The sequence below is a fragment of the Syzygium oleosum genome, unplaced genomic scaffold (genome assembly GCF_021117445.2).
Source record: "Syzygium oleosum isolate NSW1041296 unplaced genomic scaffold, Sole_v2.1 Sole_v2.23, whole genome shotgun sequence".
NCBI lineage: Eukaryota > Viridiplantae > Streptophyta > Magnoliopsida > Myrtales > Myrtaceae > Syzygium > Syzygium oleosum.
Genome location: NW_026607507.1, coordinates 2735280 through 2756019, shown reverse-complemented (window position 1 = coordinate 2756019; position 20740 = coordinate 2735280). Strand labels below are relative to the sequence as shown.

The 20740-nt window shown below is 38.5% G+C and overlaps 1 protein-coding gene across 5 annotated transcripts; it reads right to left on the bottom strand.

Moving 5' to 3' along the window:
* Window positions 1–250: 250 nt before the first annotated feature.
* Window positions 251–9021, bottom strand: LOC115682756 (serine/threonine-protein phosphatase 5). Of its 5 annotated transcripts, none has more exons than XM_056302316.1 (15): window positions 8915–9021; window positions 8188–8233; window positions 7988–8079; window positions 7395–7564; window positions 7236–7307; window positions 6563–6713; window positions 5085–5279; window positions 4104–4212; window positions 3910–4027; window positions 2224–2371; window positions 1721–1969; window positions 1366–1491; window positions 1148–1248; window positions 860–934; window positions 251–703 (listed from the first exon to the last, which is right to left on the bottom strand). In XM_056302316.1, exons 3-15 carry the CDS (start codon window positions 8055–8057, stop codon window positions 644–646), a joined length of 1644 nt encoding a protein of 547 aa, XP_056158291.1. In that variant the 5' UTR covers window positions 8058–8079; window positions 8188–8233; window positions 8915–9021; the 3' UTR covers window positions 251–643. The 5 variants fall into 5 exon arrangements, with proteins under 5 accessions (XP_056158291.1, XP_056158292.1, XP_030462943.1 ...); XM_056302317.1 differs by having other exon boundaries at window positions 7988–8104; window positions 8915–9008; XM_030607083.2 differs by having other exon boundaries at window positions 8894–8982.
* Window positions 9022–20740: the final 11719 nt, after the last annotated feature.

The window sequence follows — 20740 nt, the reverse complement described above, 5'->3', positions numbered from 1 at the left end:
TCATTATTCGCAATGTTCTCGATCCATGCAAACATCATCGACCGGCTAGACCGACCTGATGTTGGACTTCCTATTCCCCCCGAGATTCGTTCTTGCATTAACGATAACCAGGAGCCGATGTACAATCTCTCCCGAGCACAAGCCGATGCTGCATTGGACGAGGGAAATCATAACTCTGCACAGTTTCCTCGCTGTCCAAATCCTAAGCAAAGAGAAGACAAAATCGCTTGTGGGGACAAAATACAACATCGACCCAGCAAAGAATAGCAACTTTATTCGATTTTCCCATTCAAACGACCAAAGTAAAGAGAACATGATGATAGCACAAATTGTTGGGCAGTAAAGACCAAAATGAAGCCATATAATTTACAAGAGACAGCCATCATCAGTACACCGACTTTTTTTTCCACCAAACCCGCCTCGGGGACTCCGGGAGAGTTTCAAAAAAATGTAAAAAAGGGGGCGCAAAATTTGTCAACGCATCAAGCTACAACTGCTTCCAATATAGCACCTATCTCTTCATCCGGTCAGCCTAAATGAATCGCACCTCATATACCCAGAACAAGGAGCACTACTGCTTATACAGATTCATACTGTCCCACTCGCAGTGATCTTGCATTTATCAATCAATCAGATGCGTAGACTATGAGAACATACGGAGGAAGTTGTTTGCATATGCCATCGGCTTCACATCAGGGTGCGGCTGCAATTTTTTTCAAAGCAATCCAACAAATTAGTGAAAACAATCTCGATTTCTTTTCAGATTAATAACTTGGGGCACCTAATCTTTCTCGAGCCAGCTATGCACTGGTGAAAAAGACAAAAATCCACAGAAGGGGAAGTCAAATAAGTAACTGACCACTGCAGAAAATGTGACAATGTTGGGCTTCATGTCAGGGGCTTCAAATCGAATAAAAGCGCCTTTGTTACCCATCTGATAGAAATTCGAATCAACGGTTAATAACATGTATAACTACATATGACAAACCGAGACAGACACTTTCTTCCTTTTTGGAAAATCAACAGATAGAGAAAGGCACAATGATTCAACGATTAGTTATGGCAGTACTAGAAAGATGGGACTGCCGTTCATATACTCCACTGTTGCAAACAGAACAAAGCGTAACAATTCGGAATATCCAAGTACCTGATCACAATAATTTGGAGCAGAAAATACGGTAATAAGTTTTCCATCATGCTCAATCTCATAGCCTTCGTCCTTCACTTCATGTGATCGCACAACTAAATCTGTTGAGGAGATTGGCAGTCAAGTCACTAAAATGATAAGATAAATTTGATAAGCTTAGCAAGTAGGACACACGAGCAGACAAGGAAAACAGAAATCTGAAGCACGGTAAATAATACCTAAGTTGTTTTCTTGTAAAAACTTTTTGGTGACATCTCCACCAAAAGAAAGACCCACGCCTCGCTTGCTAGGACCTCTTCCAGGTAATGGTTGGGGATCGCTCCAAAGCAATTCACACATCAAACCTGACAAAATCAGATAATAACATATAAAGCAAGAAGGAATCTAAATGGCACGGTCCATCTGAAACACCTCCTATTCTACATGTGAAATAGAAGACGCTGGGTAATGATGGCTGGGGGACAGTGAGGAGGGACAGGCACTGAGACAGAGAGAGATCTGGGGCTGTGACAGACAATCCCAGCACACAGGATTGTTACTGGCTATTAAAGGTAATGAAATGTGCCAACTCACCTTCCTCAGGAGGCTCACAGAACCGATCGATTGACCTGATGTCGGCAAGCTTCACCCCGTCAACACTAAAAAGACCTCCATGAACCACGAAAATCTTCTCATTTATCACATGCGCCAAAGGAAGACAACAGAACACTTCTGCAAAGAGCTCGACGAATGTTTCACTCAACTTGGATCGAACTTCTCCCTCGAAGCCATAAATTTTGTTCATGCTCTTGCTCTCGTGATTTCCTCGGGCAAGATATATAGCTGAAAAAGTTCAAAAAGTCTTAGATCTTAAAGACAACCAAAAGGAACATGCCTTGCAGTTTGCACTGGTTATAACAGGCTTCAATAGAGGTTAAGATGCATAGACTAATACAATGGGTGACAGGAAACGAAGAAAACATGAAAGTGTGAGTCCATAAGAAGGTGCTTTTGTGAACAGAAACGAAATGACATAGCTACTCTTTCAGAGAAAATGATACTATTATAAATTGAAAGCATGACTAGGGAGAATTTACCTGATGGAGACATGCACTTGAAAGCAAACAAGGTAAGGATCACCTCCACAGAAAATGATCCTCGGTCCACAAAGTCACCATTAAATAGGTAAGGATTCTCTTCTGAGGGAAGTCCATTCAACTCAAAGATATTCAAAAGATCGTAGAACTGCATATGAAGAATGAATTAGCACTGGTAAACCAAGTAGAAGTACAATTTTCAGCAAGGAGCAACACAGGCAATTCCAGAAGTATGAGCGATCACAGAAAAAGAGAATAAAATATCTATATTTACTCAATGTACAATTTAACTTACGATGGTAAATGAACAGTAACTTGGTACAATCTAGTAATGAGACTTACAACACAATGTTCAACATAAAGATATCAAAGACATTATCTTGAAGATGTTACGGCACTCAAGCCACTATAACGAGGGGCAAAATCCCCCACTAAAAAAAAGGGATGAAGCTTCCAACTGCAGAAGAAGAGAGCAAAGGAGAGGAAAAGGGGGGTAGATGAAACCTTCTAATGCAAAAGCCAATAGAGTGCTGAATCAATCTTACACACTGTGCACAATCAACTATCATCTCCACTCGACATAAGTACCAACTTGGGTGGAATAATAAAGCTCAATGGTTTATAAGGCATCAGAAACCTGTTCCCCAAAGCAGGTAATGATATATAAACATTATCTCCATATCCTTTCTAATGGCCATTTGAGTACACTGTAAACTTATTCCCTACATGCCTATTTCTATCCATTTGGTTCACCAAGCACCTACATTCTCCTGCAAGTGACTTTTCTCTACCAGTCTACTGTCAGAAATTCCTATATGTCCTACTCACTGTCAACATCACCACCATTAAGAAATGTCAGAAAGGAAGACAGTGCGTGCAGCGCAGCAAACTTCAGCGACCAAGCAATTCATGCCAACAGAGGCATGATGAGGTTCGTTCACTGGCACAGAACTGCATCCGTTAGGTAAATGAGACATCAGAAACACCACCCCAGCTCTTCTCTCCCTTGCCTGCTCAGGAGTAAAGTTGCCAAAGTATGTTTATGAATGCTCTACTGGCCAAAAAAATATTCATGAACTCCACCTTGTACGCTAACTTTTTGTATACAGTTTCGGCCCATCAAATCTACCAGTAAAACAAGAAAAACCCTTGTGCTGTTGACCCATATAAAACTCAGTAATTATTTTGTTCAATTAATTCAATCAACCAAGCACAAAGAACAGCGAATTAATAACTCAGCATAACGACAGTTCTCACTAGGCTGTCATTAACTCCAAAGTTCAATAGAGTAGGCGTTCTTGCTACAGTGCACTATATTGATCCTTTCTGTCAGTGATTTGTATTTTCAAATTTGACGTCCCTGTAATACTAACAATAATGATGAATTATGGGAAAATATATCATAGTTTGTTCATCCAGGCTTCATTGCGGCATTGGTGAAATCAAGAAGATTACAATTTAAGCCAGTAAATTGACAGCAATTCTGGACAAAGAGCTCCAGCACTAACTCTGAGATGTAGTTTTTACGCATGAAAGGCTAATACCTCGGCAGCTAATCACATTCAATATATGAGCATTCTCATCATAAAGTAACCACCTGGCATGCCACCAGTACTTCTGCATAATGCTTAGGTTTAGCAAGTGCCAATTCTTAAGGTTAAGGAAGCTGATGTAAAGGAAAATTACCTGACCATGTACATCACCACAAACGGTGAAGTGTTTTCCATGAGGAACATTTATATCAACAAGAGAAGGCAATGCCCGCAACATCTCTCTTGTTTGCAAGACAATCTGGAACGCATATCTGCAGCATTGCAATATGCTGAGCCCAGGAAATACCGAAACAATTTTGACTAGCGATTTATTGTCGCCAAACATACCTCTTGTGTAAGCACTTTTGACTTTTAAAATCTTCAATCATCTTTTTCACAAAATCCAACGTAACGACATCTCCCTCTATTCTTGCACCAGAATACTGTGGCTCCACATCTGCATTAGAACAAACAAAAAAAGAAAAGTGAAGAAATTACACTTGTTATGTAGAATGATAGTAAAAGAGTTGCTAAAGTCTGCATCCATGAAAAAATTAATTTGCCAAGTAAATTGCTTAGGACATAGGATTCATGATAATTGCATATCCAGCATATTTTGCAAAAACTCGAGACACTACAGCCAGTCATATCTTAAAAGTTGCATAATGTGAGAAAGTCAGGAAAGGAAATACATTTAAAAAGACAATTTCATGTTAAAAAATTACAGAAGTTTACATATACAGAAACATCAACAGCATAACTAAGATTTTGGAAGGACTAAATTCACATTCACAATGAACCATTCCAACTTTCCAGAAATCCTCGCCAATATCAAACTTTGAGGCTGAATTGATGGAGTGTCTCTTCAAAAGGAAAGGAAGGAAGAAAAGAAAACCAATAAAATAATTGTTATTTGCGCTACCTGGGAGCAAGAAGCAGCTAAAAAATAAAAATAAAAATAAAAACTATGAATGTCCCGAATCTCCTTTCATATGCATTTCTACTTTGGTATTAAGAATCATTTACTCAGACACTAACCTCTCCATACTGTAACTAAGCATAGAAAACCACTTTACATAAAACAAGTATCTTGTTTGCTTCACAAAAAGACACTAATTATCATAACTATCTAGTATAAAGCATATCATCCCTCTCAAAGTATGATCACATCAGAAGCCTAAAAACTGAAAAACAGGAAACATACAAGAGAATTTCCATTTGCTAATTTCAAAGAACGCTCTTTTATCCTCCAATTAACATAAAAATATGCCGATATTTCTGTTAGAAGAATGACAGATCAGGTATTTTCAAAATTCAATGGACCCAAACCTAGGTCAACATCTGAACTCCTAGAAAAGAGGCCACCACCATAACCCCACCAATAGGCCCCTAGACACACCAGCAGCATCAGAACAACTGCAGCTGCTGCAGTTCCCACCAACACTACCACTGCCGCCACAGTTGCAACTGCTACAGAAGCTACAGCCGCTTGGGTGGGCAAAGACGATGAATTGGGGACCGTTCCTATAATGATAAAAATATTTAAAATATTTTAGTGGTACTCCTTAATGCGATTTAACAACTAAATAAATATTTCATCATCGAATTAAGGAAAGCTTTATTTATGGTCTCCTTGATACTAAGTTTCCCAGAATAGATGTTGACCATCCATTATTCATCCAAGAATTCCACAATTTTAAATAAGCTTTGCTCTTAGATGATCTTGACCAAGATAGGGTGCTTCCCCAATATTTCTTGACAGGGAAAGCTATGATTCCCCATGTTATCGAAGATTCAATCTTTAAACAAAATATGATTCTGATAGAAACAGAATGACATTGGTAGGCGGTGAGAACTTTAAAAATGTCACTACTATGCCACCACAATGTGTTCCAGCAAACCCAAAATGTGAAACTCCCAACGATAACCTTGATGCATTCCTCATACCTTCAGAGAAACTTAGCATAATTCTCGACAACTTCTAAACCATAGAGGTTCTGAAATTGCTTCATACACAATTCTAAAGACCTAACCCTCTCAAAGCCCCTTTTTTGGGCCAAATAGCAGGATCATACCCGTAAAGTAGTGCAGCATCCATTTGTAGATCAAAATAACTTTAATGGTGCCTTTCACCTCTTAACTTGTCAAATGACACCTAAAAAGATGACCTTTTCAATGAAATATCAGAGGAACGTTTACTTCATCTACTTCTTTTGTCCCGAAGAATCTTTACTGGGCTTCAATGGGAAAGGAGGGAAATAAGAATGTATTAAACTTAAACTACCAAGCCAACTAATCTTCTCTCCTAAGAGTCAAAGATTCAGCTAACAGTACACAAGGCAGACTTCTACATAAGTGATTTTTCAGGAGAAACTTCAAACTCCCCCAATTTAACCCTGCTCCTCATCAAAATTTTCTCTTGCTCACAAAACTATACCAATCACTAAAAAAGGACAACCAATTATTCCTAATATCTCTCCATTGCAATGGATCCCTACTTTTTAGAATTCAGTAACGCCTTCAGATGGCAAGCAGCATCACAAACATATTATATCTTTTCAATATGCAAGATGCATTCAAATATTCAAACCGGTATGAATATCCAGAGGGCTTGACCATAGAAAAAGCCCAATTTAACTTTGCAAGCCTCTATGCAATTTTCAAGGAAACTTAACCGTAAGAAAAGGCCTACTTCTTGCGAAATTAAACATGCGCAGACAAATTCAGCAGAAGGAAGAGAATAAAAACAATGGGATAAAAATACGAATGTATATATAGAGTAATTCGTTTTTCAATAAGAAAAGTACCTATAGAATCATAATCAATTGAATCTGCTACGGAGTGCCTCGCAGATTCTGGTACAGCAATTGCCTCTTCAAATTTGAGTTTCATTACTGCCTTTTCGCATTCCTTTAATTTCTTGCTTGCATCAGGATCATTTGGACAGAGTCTTTTAACCTAAGAAAAAAATTTGTTAATAAATGCACGACAGAAGAAACAATATATAGGTCATTAATCCTGATGATATCAACAAGGTGAACAAAAGCTTCAACAAAGGATCATTGTTGAGGGTCACTCATCCTATCTTGAATATAAAGATGACCTTCAACTGTCAGAAATTATTTTACGATAAGATCCATCAATCACATATATATCACAAACGCTCCAAAAATTTGTAGTGATGCAATTTTTCATCAAGTCATTGATTGTGCATGAGGGTTGCTGGATAACCTGTTCCAAGACAGGATGTGTCATAAATAACTATAATCTATAAAAAGGCAGCATAGAAAGCACCTCCGTTCTTCACAATTAAAAAAAAAAATGAAGAACCAATCAGTTACAACAAAATCAAGCCAAAGAGTACAAACAACCATCTACCGAACTAATATATCGTTGAGAAAGAACCTATAACGCATTCAACTGCAACATTCCCAACATGAAAAGAGGTATGGAAAAGTAAAGTTGACAAGAGTAAAATACCTGCTGAAAATCCTTGAGCGCTTCTTTGAATTTCCCCATGGCAAGATAAGCCGCACCCCGCCTGTAATAGCCCTAAAAGTACATGAAGCCATCAGCAGAGAGAACAACAACATGTGCAATAGCAGGGGGAGAACACCAAATTCTTCGATTGATGCACACCTTTGAATATCCAGGGTCGATTTCAATAGCCTTGGAAGCATCTTGTATGGCACTTCCATACTCCTCCAGTTTAGAATGAGCAAATGCCCTGTTGGCCCAGTATACAGCATTCTCACCATTCGAATCAATTGCTTGGCTATACAGATCAATAGCTTGTGCATATTTGTGGGCTACATGTTTAAAGAAGTTGGCACAGGTCAGTATAAGTAGAGAAAAAATAGAAGCAACTTCTGACTTATTCAAAGAATACAAGTTAATAATTGTGTGAGGAAAAATAAGTTTCAAAACTTGAGGAAGGTATAAAACTCGTATAAGGTTCTACTAGCATAAGAATTATTTTCTTCCAGCTTTCTTTATAAGTGAAAACTCCTTTCTCTTCCAGTTAGTACCCGTTCTATCTATTACTTCATCCTCAATACTTTCTTTAGCGTTAGAATCAATAATAAATGCGAAAGACGCGTAAAATTTATTCGGATACATTCCGTTCAAGGCAGAAAACCACAATTACTACTGGCAACCCAACATAATACACAAATCTCCGTATACAGATATTATCGATAGAAGTAAAGCGAAATGCAAGCGCAAATGCCTACCCTTGAATGCTTCATTCGCTTGAAGTTTGAGTTCTTCGGCTCTTGCAACGATTGAATTTTGAGTTTCCATATTGGGCAAAGTATTCTTCGTCCTATGTAAAGACGGAAAGCACGCAGCTAATGAATGCAGTGTCAATTACGATCCTTTCCCCCACTCCATCTGCTCTGTGAGTCAATGATGAGAAATAGCTTATACTTACCCACTTAATAAGCCGCAACGAGTTCGTGCTATAATTTCCTCAGCATCTACTCGAAAGAAAATATGACAAGTGAATCAATTTCGGTTGGATGAATTAAATCACAGATACTACACTTATTGTTATGCGTAAAATGTTCGAGCAGAAACACGTGTCAGTTGATCCCGAAGGTAAGTAACGCATAGTTTTCCACCAAAATTGGCCTAAACTGACCAGTGCATATCTCCATTTCCAGACTCTAACCACATAAGTAAACAGTTTAAGCGACCAACCATGTTCAAATATTCGCGTAAACAATCCACGATCGACAACAACACCCGAAAGTCGAAAAATTTAAACGAAAGACCAAATGGGTTTTCCAGAATCATCACAATATCACAGGGCATCCTCCAATGGGAATACCCTCAAGCTCGAAATTTCCCCGCCTTCCCCCTCAGCTCGGCGAGCTACATAACAGCGCGCGCGCCCTTCTTCGGCTGCTTGCGGAAGGCAAGGAGGAATACGGGAAACACGACCTTGCGGAGACGACAGGGCATGCGAAAAAACACGCTCCAACTAACATCCCCGCCGTCCTTCAATCTAGTTCAGCAACCCGATAACATCACCTTTCACGACGGCGCACCGCAGCAGCGCGTGGACTGCTCAAGACTTCGTCGACGGAGATGACCACACACACACACACACGAGAGAGAGAGAGAGAGAGAGGTACCTGGAGAGAGAGAGGGTGAACCTAATGATGCACGAAGCAGAGAGATTGAAGCGATGTGATGATGAAGCCGAGACTGTAGAGAGAGGGGGAAGCTTAGAGGGAAGAGAGATGCAGAGAAACCCTAACTACTGGGAGAGAGAGAGACAGAGAGAGAGACATAATTTTTTAATTATTGGGCTTTTTATTGCTTTCTTTTATTTATTTTTTCTTTTTCTTTTTCTTTTCTTGTACTGATCGAACTTTTTTTTGTCCTTTGACGATGTTTTATTTTTTTTGCCCTTTTTCTTTTTGCCATGTAATCGACTTGGAAAGTTTTCTTTAACATGTAAATTCCAGCCTTCGAGTTATATGATTGGAAGATTGCTCATTTGTGAATTGAACAAGAGTCGTCCTCCTCTTCCCTTCTTCCTATTTCCTAAATCACGGGAAAAGAAAGATCTCAGCTTATTGGAAGTACGGATTCAGTCACGATCCCGATCGGGTTCGCAACTCGCGTCTCGATCCTTGCTTTCACGGTATCAGCGCCGTAGATACGGCCGTGCAGATATGGAACATTTGTTTCGTGAGGTGTTCTCGGTCAATCGATACGTATCGGGATTGTCCTTATTAGCTCAGCTCGATATTTTGTAATGTGATTTCACCCTTGTAATGTTTAAACCCACCACGAAGTTCAGGGTTTTCTCTGTTCGTTCATTCAATTGTGGTCGGCGACCTCTTCACGTGGTGAAGGCGAAAATAGCATTGACATTGAAAGCCCAATGGGCTTGAAGGGCCAATGGGCTTTTGATTGTCAATGTCGAGCAAGGCCCAAATCACCTATGTGGTGGGTGGGCCGGGCCGATCCTGTATGGAGAAAAAAGAAAACTTCAGCATAAGGATTAAGGATGAGAATGATTGTACAGAGCAACGTGATAAATTTGATTTAGTGGACATATATATGTACTCTACAAGAATTTATCACATTAATCAGAAATCGATCTTTATATCTTTAGCATTACTCAGATAAAAAAGGGAAATGTCGCGATGCCGGAGAAATGCTAATTAGCCCAACGTGCGATGCACGGGAGCACTAAAGAAGTACATGGTCGAGATGAGTACTCTAAAAAGTGTAACTCCCAACCGCTTGTCTGGATTGATTTTTCACTTCCTACTTGTTGCTTAATGTAACTCTTTCAACCCTCTAACTACGACCAAGAAAAATACCTTCTGACAACCGACCAAAAAACAATACTCTAACCAAAAAAAAAAAAAAACTCTTTCAACCCGTGCACTTTGACTATTTTTATATATGAAACTCCCCAAACGTTCGCATGACATGTAAATTCATGTATGGTTTTTTCATAATATTCCAAAATCTAAACAATACAATGTTACGTTTTGGCATTTTTTTGCTTTTGCTCGAGTGTAAACAAATAGGTCCACGACCAACAAGGTATTTTGATAGCATCACTTAACGAAAAAAAGTCATTAGCAAAGAAGAATTCGGCATGTGTTCTCGTTACTTCTCGTTGGTTTTGTGATCCGGATGGTGCCCTCCGGTCTCCGATTCGAAAGGCATGCCCATTCACATTGAGAATATAAATTTCACAAAGGACTTATCAAGTTGAATCGATAGATTGGTCCTGAGTACCCTTAATTCTCTAGCTCAATATGTACGAGCAAAGTAAATAATAGTGATGTGAACTAAAAAGAAAAAAGAACTAAAGCAACATGAACATGTATGGAGGATATAGTTATTATATTAGAAAGTTCCTTTTCAAGTTTAAATATTCAAGCGTAGTAAATTACGCAACATGTGGAGGAATGACCTAAGTCGAGTCACCTTATGGTAGTATTTATTAAAATGGGTTTCCCTAAATCAAGCCTCAACACACTTGATTTTTAAGGTTGACCAAATAAATTGCTTAATTCATTCGAGGCTGACGCGACTCAAACTCAATCGTCATCTAGACCTTACTAATAATCAACGTTCAAAGAGATTGATCTTTCCATTAGGTTACTTGGTTGACCGATACAATCGCCATACCGACCCTCGATCGAGGTATATATCATATCGAGAGTTCAAACTGTGTAGCTTGGTTTCATAACTCCTACAGATGAATAGCTTCCATAACTCCTAACCAGGTTAGATGACATATCTTACATGATTAAGCAGCTCGATTGATCGAATTGATTCACAACTTTTCAAAAGAAAGCTCTCTCGATTATTCTCCCAACGTGTAATTAACTTGTGAGCAAATACACCAAGTATCTATATGAGTATGTAAGTTTTCTAATAATCTCGTAACTCATGAACGATCGACATGCGTCGTCTTTAAGCTTTATTAAAGCTAACGGGTGATGTTGGTTTGACAAATCATGATTCGAGAATTGCCTCCAAGCCCTTAACAACTAAAAGAGGGATAAAATTAGAACTTAATGACATTTAGTGGCTGTCTAGCATACTAGATTCCTAGGCAAAGCATAGGTGAAAACTGAAAGCAAGTGGTGGCACTAGAACTTTTTTGAGGGGAACGAAAAGGTGAAAAGGTTCTTTATTGAAAGGACTGTTAGCAATCTTACCTGACCTACTAATCAGAATTCTCTTTGGCCAAGGAAACTGTAATAATTAACTCTTAAACCAGAATTGCCACATAATTAAAAAGAAGAAACTTTATTTAAAAGGAGGTGTGATGTGACAATAAAGAGTTATTAATTGATCTGATTACGAAGGTTAATTAATATATAATTTGTTTTTTGTGCGTTGATAAGGCAGCCATGACTTAGGTCCTGTCCTTTTCAAATATACCGTCTATTCTTTTTTTTATAAGCTCAGGCAGGTATTATGTAAAGTAGGGCAATAAATTATATATGGACTGAAGTACATCATCCATCTCAGATCTTATACATGTATAGCCCCCAATGCAAAATGGACCCAACACGATTATTTAGGAGTTAGCTGTTAAATATACATATAATTTGAACAGGTCTTTTTTTTATATATATACTTAGATTGGTCTTTTGGGTCTTGTATCATTTTCTAGCGTACCCAATTCTCGTTTCGATCTATTTCTCCTTAAATTTCGCATTCCAAGTAGCCAAGCGGCATTTGTCAAGAATAGAAACCTTATTCGCTTGCCGGACTGAAAAACAAGACTATCTTAACTTTGGGAGTGGGCGTTATTGGTTGGGGCAGGGAATTCCAACCCAAAAATTGAATATCACCCGTTCGAATCTGACTAACTATATGCAAATTACTTTGAGTTACGGTTGTTTGCATGGATTAAAGATTTATATTTAACCTGTTCATGGGTTTGCAAGCTGCTAAGTAGGAAAGATCTTCCATGGCAACTCCAAAATAAAAGTGGGATTGGGTGGGTTGGTCTGTTAGGAAATTGTTGGTACCTTACCCATTTTGTTTATTGTTTAAATTCCTCTAGTTTAGGCATATGGTGCAACAAATGGAGCAAGACACTCCTGATGCTTCTCTGCTTGTACAGTTAAATACCGAGTACATTAACCTCTAATCTCATTCCGGAGATTTAGAGCTTTCCCAATTGTCTCTCTTTGAAGGTTAATGGGCATTCAGGTAGTCAGATCTACACATCCATCTCTCTTGATTATTAAAAAAAAAAGACTATCCAATATACCACACTTTTTCTCTAACCTAATGATGACCAACATGGTAACATTTGCACCAACTTTTCAATCTCTCCATGGCGCCAATCCGATATGATCGTAGCCTTAGCGTGTGTGCTTTCCAACGATGATTTCTCTAAATTAGTACATACTAATCTCTACCGATCGTCGCATGTAGTACTTAATTTTTCACAAAAAAGTCCTTCCATCTCAATCAGTCGATTATGCAGCACATACCATTGAAGACCTTGTATCTTTTAAGAGCCATACTCTTGTCGCGGATCTGAAGTTCCTCCATCTCCATCAAGGCTTTTGTTTCAGCTAGGCATTAAAGTACCTTAAACCTAGTTAGGTGAAGTTTGTTAAGCGAGAGATTATTTTTCTTTTTCCATTTCGAAAGATTGGTCGTTAAAGTTAGAGGCATTATATATATTCTATCTTTGCTGTCTCTTCGATCTTTAAGAAAAGCTGGAGATCGTATGAAAGGAGACGCTTTTACCTAACTGAAGCATCATTGCCCGATGCTTTGCTAGCAGAAAGTGAAACTCGCTCTCACTGTTTGGAGAGTTAGGCAATAACCCAATTGAGAGGAAAACGAAGAAAATGACATTTGACATAAGAATAAGGATAAGAATAAGAAAAGACAATGACGTTCAACACATAGGAAGGCACGTCGCTCTCAATTCGCCACTCATCGAACATCATCATTTCATTCTAAATCGAACATTCACATTGGTCGAGATAGGTTCTTGTTACGAATCGAGCATTTCATATGATTGAGCTCCGATCATTTCCTTTCATGCTAAATCGAACTCTATGCACATTCGACATAAATTCAGAAAGGGAAATGAGAAGAGGATGGTACCGTCCATCTCAAAAAGTGACGTGCCCATCTCAACCACGCAATTATTCCACCCAAACCTAACGACTTGTATACATCCAGTTGCAGAGAAAATTGGGGCAGTGCAGCTGGACCTTATATGAAACGACTGTTAGTACCAAAAAAGAAAAGATCAAAGATCAAAAAGAAGAAAGGAAAGATAAAACTAAATACGAAAATCAACCGGTTGCATATCAACACAACTTTAATAATCGTTTTTCTCCTAAATGGGGCTTGGACAGAGTTGGGATCTATCTAATTTATCAATAAAAAATATGCATTCTTGATAAGTTTTACAGGGTGTTCATTTTTTTTGTCTTTTGAACTGTGATTACAAGCTTGTCAACTTCAAACCTTCACAGTCCTAATAGATGATATTTATGACTCAAATCATGCATTACTGATGCAAAAGACTTATACCAATCCCGGTATAGAGTATTTGAGTTAGCCTCTGCTCTCAACGTTTTATCCATAAAAGAAATGAAACAAGTATATTCTTCGAAAAATGTGTTATTTCTTTGATACAGTAAGCATATCTTATTAGGTTCAAATTGATGTACAATTTGTGTCAATTATGTAAGGTCTAAACAAAAAAGAACAAAAAAGATGGGAAATCAAACATTGGCTTGTATTTCAATTTTTTCGTTATAGAAAAATTTAGACATGGATATTGACCTATAATTGTTTCTTGATCTGTTAAAATGTACATAATATTTAAGATTTGACGGAAAAGTGAAAAAAGTTACCTTCGACTTTTGATAAATCTAGACGAACAGCCCTAATTTGAATTAACATATAAGTTAACTGATATAATTCAAATTTGATACAAATTGCATCACCAAATCAAAGTCACCCATTGTACATACTAAGCACTTCATACGCCATCAATATATATTACACGTTCAAATCAAGGAGCTTATTTTTGTTGAGAGATCAATGTGCATCATGCATTGTCTCTTATCTGGCTTCCATTGTTGAATTGACTAAGGTAAGCAGATTTTACAGGATATACATTTGGATTCCTCCACAAGTCCAACCGGTCCTTCCCCTAGTCAAAAGAGGAAGTTTCCCTCCAATTGTCACAAGAAAACACATAAGCATCTCATTGCTTCATGTCATGAGCGGAAGGATGACTATATCAAGAAAGAAATATCAATGAGAAAATGGTTTTTTTTTTTCACCAGAAAGTCAAATGATATGGTTGACTTTAAGGAATGGGTCAATTGTCAAGTACAGAATTTAGGAAGGATGGGCTGTCCCCGTAGGACCATCAAAGGAGGTGCTTTTCTTTGACCATCTAGAGAAGAGGGAATTCAACCTTTTTTACCCCATGAGCAAGGAGAAATCACTTTGAGAGATGTAAAAGAGCATCATCCCAAACTTCCAACCTATTCAAGATGCTCATGATGTGGTATGCGACATTAAGATGACCACGAAGTATATAGCCAGGCAAAACCAAACCCTAATTTCACTTCATTGGGTATATATATGTTTAGGGACAATGCATATATATGTACAAGCGTGCGTGCATATGCATAATTAAACTTTTTAGATTATAAATTGCTGAAACGCCCTAATTGCACTGGGATCACAAAGAAAACTCGTCATAATTTTAGAATAGAGTAATGCCGAATCTATTGGACTGGTTTACAAAATTGATGTATTGAGCGTTGTGGCAAAACTACAAGTGAATATTTAAACAAATGGTGCATATCTGATACTAATCGAAGTTTGGCACATCACTTTAGCATCCTAATTTTGTAAAACACTTTTATTATATCTACCATTTAAATACGATTGTAGATTGATGGCTAATTGCTTGGCTGGTTAATATAGAATTTAAGCACTTGATCATGGTCTCAAACGATCTTGATGCTGGGATACTCATACTATTCATTTTGACACGTCACCGAGTGAATGTATTCGAGAAGTTATTGGGTAGTCTGAATTTATTAGACTACATCAACAACATCTGAAAAAAAAAATTGGGTGGGATTCACATCAATTCAACAAAAACAGACATAAATTCTCGCAAAAATTCAATATTGTGGTTGATTTTATCCACCGCTTTGTCCACGAGATGAGCCTAACTAAAATTTCCTTTCCTTTTGAACAATTAGTTTTGATAATTTTTTTTTATTTCCCACGAGAATTCTTTGTTACATTTCTAAATAGTAAAAGTCACAAGACACGAAATAATAACGGGTTGACCTGCCATGCATTTGCATGTCGAGATTTTACGTCATGATATTTTCGGAGTGCGGTATATATTCAGTCTAGACTTATTTTGCCAATGTTCTGTGAAATAGTTTCTCTCTGTATGTACTTTTCAATCAGCAAAATACAAGCACACATTCACATATATGTTTGCCCTCTCGTGTGCTCCGTATCTTGATATCATCTGTTATGCATTCCATAAACACATGCTTTTGGCGGGAATCTGGGCAGCGTACGGATCATTAATTAAGTTAAACCCGATGGCTTCAGAAATAATAAATGGCGAAGGAACTAAAGTACACAGCTATAGGAGTCTAGTTAGGATGGCAGAACAACCTCGTTCCCTCCACTGGCAATTGCAAACGCAAACCCCCACTTCGAAACCATCTCTTCGGAACAGTTAAATCTAGGAATTCACGAAACAGTTGGCATTTCCAAGGTCCTTTAATGGACTTTTCTTTCATCATCATCTCAGATCAAGCTAATTATGGTACTGCTCTGCGAAGTGGAACCCCTCCTGGGTGTTCTTGTAATTGAGCATGGGTCTGTGCATGATCGAAGCAAGACACAGATGTCGAAACGCGCTCCAGTGTGTTGGCAAAGTGCTCTGAACCTAAGCCAACTGTGCGTGGAGTAATCATAAAAGATTACTGTTCGTGTTGGTGGATTAAGATAATGGAAGGGAAAGGGAACCCATGCTTTCTGGGGAGCGCGGGGGACATATCATTTCCTATGCATAAAGCATCGTGAAGCATTGCGACAAATGAGGCTTTGGATTGGGGTCTGCATGCTTCTTCACGCTTTTACAAGTTCTAGCTTCTTCTCAGGAGTCAAACCCACACTAACTTTTGTCCATTCCTTAGCCCCCACCCCTCTCTCTCTCGCTCTCTCTCTCTCTCTCTCACACACACACACACACAAACACGCGCGCGCGCGCACAGCACACAGATGCATATGATCTTTGTTATGTCGCCATATTATTCTCTGCTCGTGTCCGTGTTCCTTCTCCACAAAAGGACAGGTTTTTAGGCAACAAAAATTGTCTACAGATCGAACATCCATGGGAAAGAGAAGGCCAACAACTTGTAAATTTCCATCTATCAGGTCAGAGGCTGAGGCCTAGTTTGATTGTTTTCTCGTTACTCCATGAATGATCAAGACCTTGAACGGAGAAGGGACTAAGAAGATGAAACGCTGGTCTATAAATTCACATTCCATAATGCAAATGTTCCGGTGCCCGCCATCGATGGTGATAATGGATGTCACCCGAGCCTCAGGGGGTTTAACGTCGAATTGCGTGATACCATATTATCTAGTTATTAATTACATTGGTTGAAGTAGATGTTTCTTCTCGAAAAAAGGACAGTTTTTAAGCAAAATGGATGATCTAGAGAACATCCACAAGTAAAAAAGAAGGTGGGAGCTCAATAAAGACAATCATAAAGCATCGGAGCCTGAAGGATCGTCATCTTCAGATACGTAACTGACTCTTTCGAACCGGAATTGCATATCACCATTGCCGCCGCCGCCGTCCACCCGCAAAGTCACGGATTCCAGTTCGGGGAATGCCTAAATTCACTGCACGCGCATACGCAGATCGCGCCCGACTCGACGCCGGAAGGGTTTCTCTTTTGCCACGCCTTTATGGAGCACCCTAGTCATGGAAAACACATGCAGAAATCAAGAACGCCCGCGTATTCTTAATCCCCGAGTGAACTCAAATCAATCTCGTGGGTCACTCATCTCTTCGACGCACGCCGTGCGCTCGAGACCCTTCACTCTTCGACCTTGATGTTCGCCTGGTCTCTCTCTCTCTCTCTAGAGAGACCGACACCACACATTGCTTGCAGCCTTCGTATCCATTGCTGGATATGTTATGATGCCTAATCGAAAGGAGTCGGATATGATCAAATCCTTCTTGGAACTGTCACTGCGCAAGAGAGAGAGAGAGAGAGAGAGAGAGAGAGAGAGGAGACAACAGTCTCGTTGTCTGAAGGGCAACGCAATTTCTTGGGGGGTGGTTTTCTTCTGGCTAAATTGGGTTTCAGCCTTTAACCTCTTGACGTGCAAGTTGCTGGAGGGCGGGAGGGAGCATATTGGTTTTTGGGGCTTGGTGTCCTTGTCTCGGTATCATCGCACGAACTGTTCATTCCTCATGTTAGAAAAAAGAAAGTGAAAAAACAGCGATTGTCGTCCATCCCATCGATTACCTCCTTTGACACCCCACCCCCACCACCCTCTCCCCTCCACGTCACGTCTGCAGGTGGCCCACACTCGCTTGTCGGGTCCCCAAGTTCCCACTGGTACACGTGGGGGCAGCTCGGTGATTAGGTTTTTGGTGGGGAGTTGCTCAAGACACGTCGCCAAGCTTGGGAAGTTATATTTTATTAATAACATCGTGAAAGACCACAAACAATTACACTTGACATAAATTTTACCATCACATTATTAAATTTAATGACACATGATAATTACAGATGTATCAATTTAGAGTTTACTCCTATAGGTGTATCCATAATTAATAGAGGATAAATTTATCACAGATGTACTAGCTGTGGGTTCTTGATGGTCAAAAAATTAATTTGAAGTAAATTTATTATAAATGTATCAATTTAGGATTTTTTATAGTCAAAGATTTAGTTTTGGATAAAATTGTCATAAGTGTGTCAGTTTGAGATTTTTCGACGTATTAATTCTATATCTTATTTCTTCTTATAAAGAAATGCCTATGGATTACTTTGGGAGAAATTTACTTGTGGCCATCATTCACAACTTACAGCACATGGATCGGAATCTTAATTGGACAAAGCTTCCATGAATTCTGAATAGAGAAATGTAGCGTCCATTTTAAGCACTAGGCCTTCACAACTCGAATTCTCCAATCTTAATTGGTCATGCTTTCCTAATCCTTAATTGGAGAACATTCCTCTTAATTACTTATTCATAAGTTATAAATATGGACATCCTCCGGCCATTCCACTGATGCGAAGCATTTTTATGCATGCAAACTCTGCCAAAAATAAATCTCGGTGATATCTATATTTGTAAACGACCAATTATAGATTTGCTTAGACATGTTCCTTAACCAATTATAAATTTATTATACAATTCTTTTTGATAATAAATATCTCAGTAAAGAATATAAGTAATATCATACCTCACGTAATGAATTTCATATGTTTAACAAGTACAATCAACGTATTGTCGTGAACTATCTAAGCCTTTTCATATTTCAAAATTAAAAAAGAGGGTTTATGTGGATAATTTCGAATAGTTTCAGAGATTGTGCCTTCATATATATTTGAAGGTTCTCTCGCAAAAAAATTCTATTACGATGGAAACATTTCTTTAGATTGAAGGCGTCAGTACAACAAAAACCCACGTTCGAGGCTCTATTTGCTTTGGAATAATAAATGATTCAAAAAAATATTTTCCTAAAAATGAACGACCTGTCGATAATGAAAATATTTTTTTATCGATTAATTGTTTTAAATGATTGCTTTTAGGAAATATTTTTTAAATCAATTATTTATTTTTCGGAAAGCTTGTATATAACCAGTTCAGCAAAAATTGTGATGTACTTTTTTTTGTTGCTAAATGATGTACTTTGTAAGTAGGTAAAGTAGGTTGCGCTCACCCATCGAAGTGGTCCCTCGTGAACCACACGCGCCGCGGCAAAGCGTGAGCGGGAGGACAGTCGCTTGGTTATGGTTGACGATACAAAAGCAGTCGGAACAAAAAATCCTTCGCTTCATACGACGCAGCACGTGCGTCAGATGATGCAGCACATAAATGGAAACACTTGCTCCCATGAGGCAACTTGCTTATATAGCAAATTAATATTCGTTTTTTTATTTATTTTTAATTTCACGGTAAATAATTGATTCGAAACAACATTTCTGTGCTGTGTACAGCAAACAATGTTATGTACAAAAGAAATGATTTGTCGACCTTTCTATATGTACACTTTTAGCTTTTTGCTAAGATGAATCATGCTCATTCATCGTAAATAGGTAGTTATACTAGTTAATTGTGCACAAGGGATCGAATAATGCACGGATTTATCGATTAGGTTCATCTCCGGCGTGACGAGGAACTTACACCATTTACTGTTAGGTGAGTGACGCGCGTGTTTAGAGTTAGCCTGGCAATCGAATTATTTCGAATGTCAATAATCCAAAGTGGGAGTAAGTGGATTGTTTCTTACCCCGAAGACTGACCTGATAAAAACGCGTAAAATATTTCCTTTGGTTATGGTCTTTAGAACTATTTTTGTTGTCGTTTCAATCCAAAGACTTCACTTAATGCAGTCGTCCGTAGATTGATCCACTAATTGTTCCTCCAAATTGGTTGACTAATGACTCGCGAGATACGGCCAAAAAGGAAAAGGAAAAGTAGTCACGTATTGACTTATGAAAGTTCTGCAGTTGCCTAGATTAATAATGCCTCCATATATTGATATGGATGGTGTCGATATCACTTGTTCTTCCGGATTAGTAAGTAATTCGCGATGAAAACTAGCCTTTATGCACGCGCTATCTGCGCATGTGCCATCGATTTTATGTTCTAATAAACGGTTCCCTCCATGTTTCTAGTTGTCGTCGGCCTCGATGGACTGAAATCTTGGGATTAAATTGACCGAAGCCATCACTAAAACTAGACTCGATTTTAACGTAAGTGGGTGATAGTAATTCAAGGGATGGACGTCAGAATTCGAAATTTACACACAGCATAGATGTTAGAGGGCTATTTACATTGATTTCATCTCGAAACACATGAGAACATTGCGAAATGAGTATTGGTTTAAAAACTTGCTTGCTTATGCGTTGGAAAAGCACAACTATCTATAGGATTAAGCCATCTTAAGCTCTGAAATACGCTTCTTCTTCTTTTTTTGTCGAAGTTTCGAAATATGCTTAGTTTGTCAAAAGTTACGATAAACTTCTGGGAAGCATTGAAATGTATCGCAATCATTTCACCGGTCGGATACATAAACGAAGAAAGGATTTACCGATTTGCACGATAAAAAAGTTACTTCCTGGTCACAAAAATGGTCTCCTAAAATATAATTTTTTAATCCGAATCGTCTTCTAATCTTAACAAAAGAAATTGAAATTCGCTATTTCGATAAT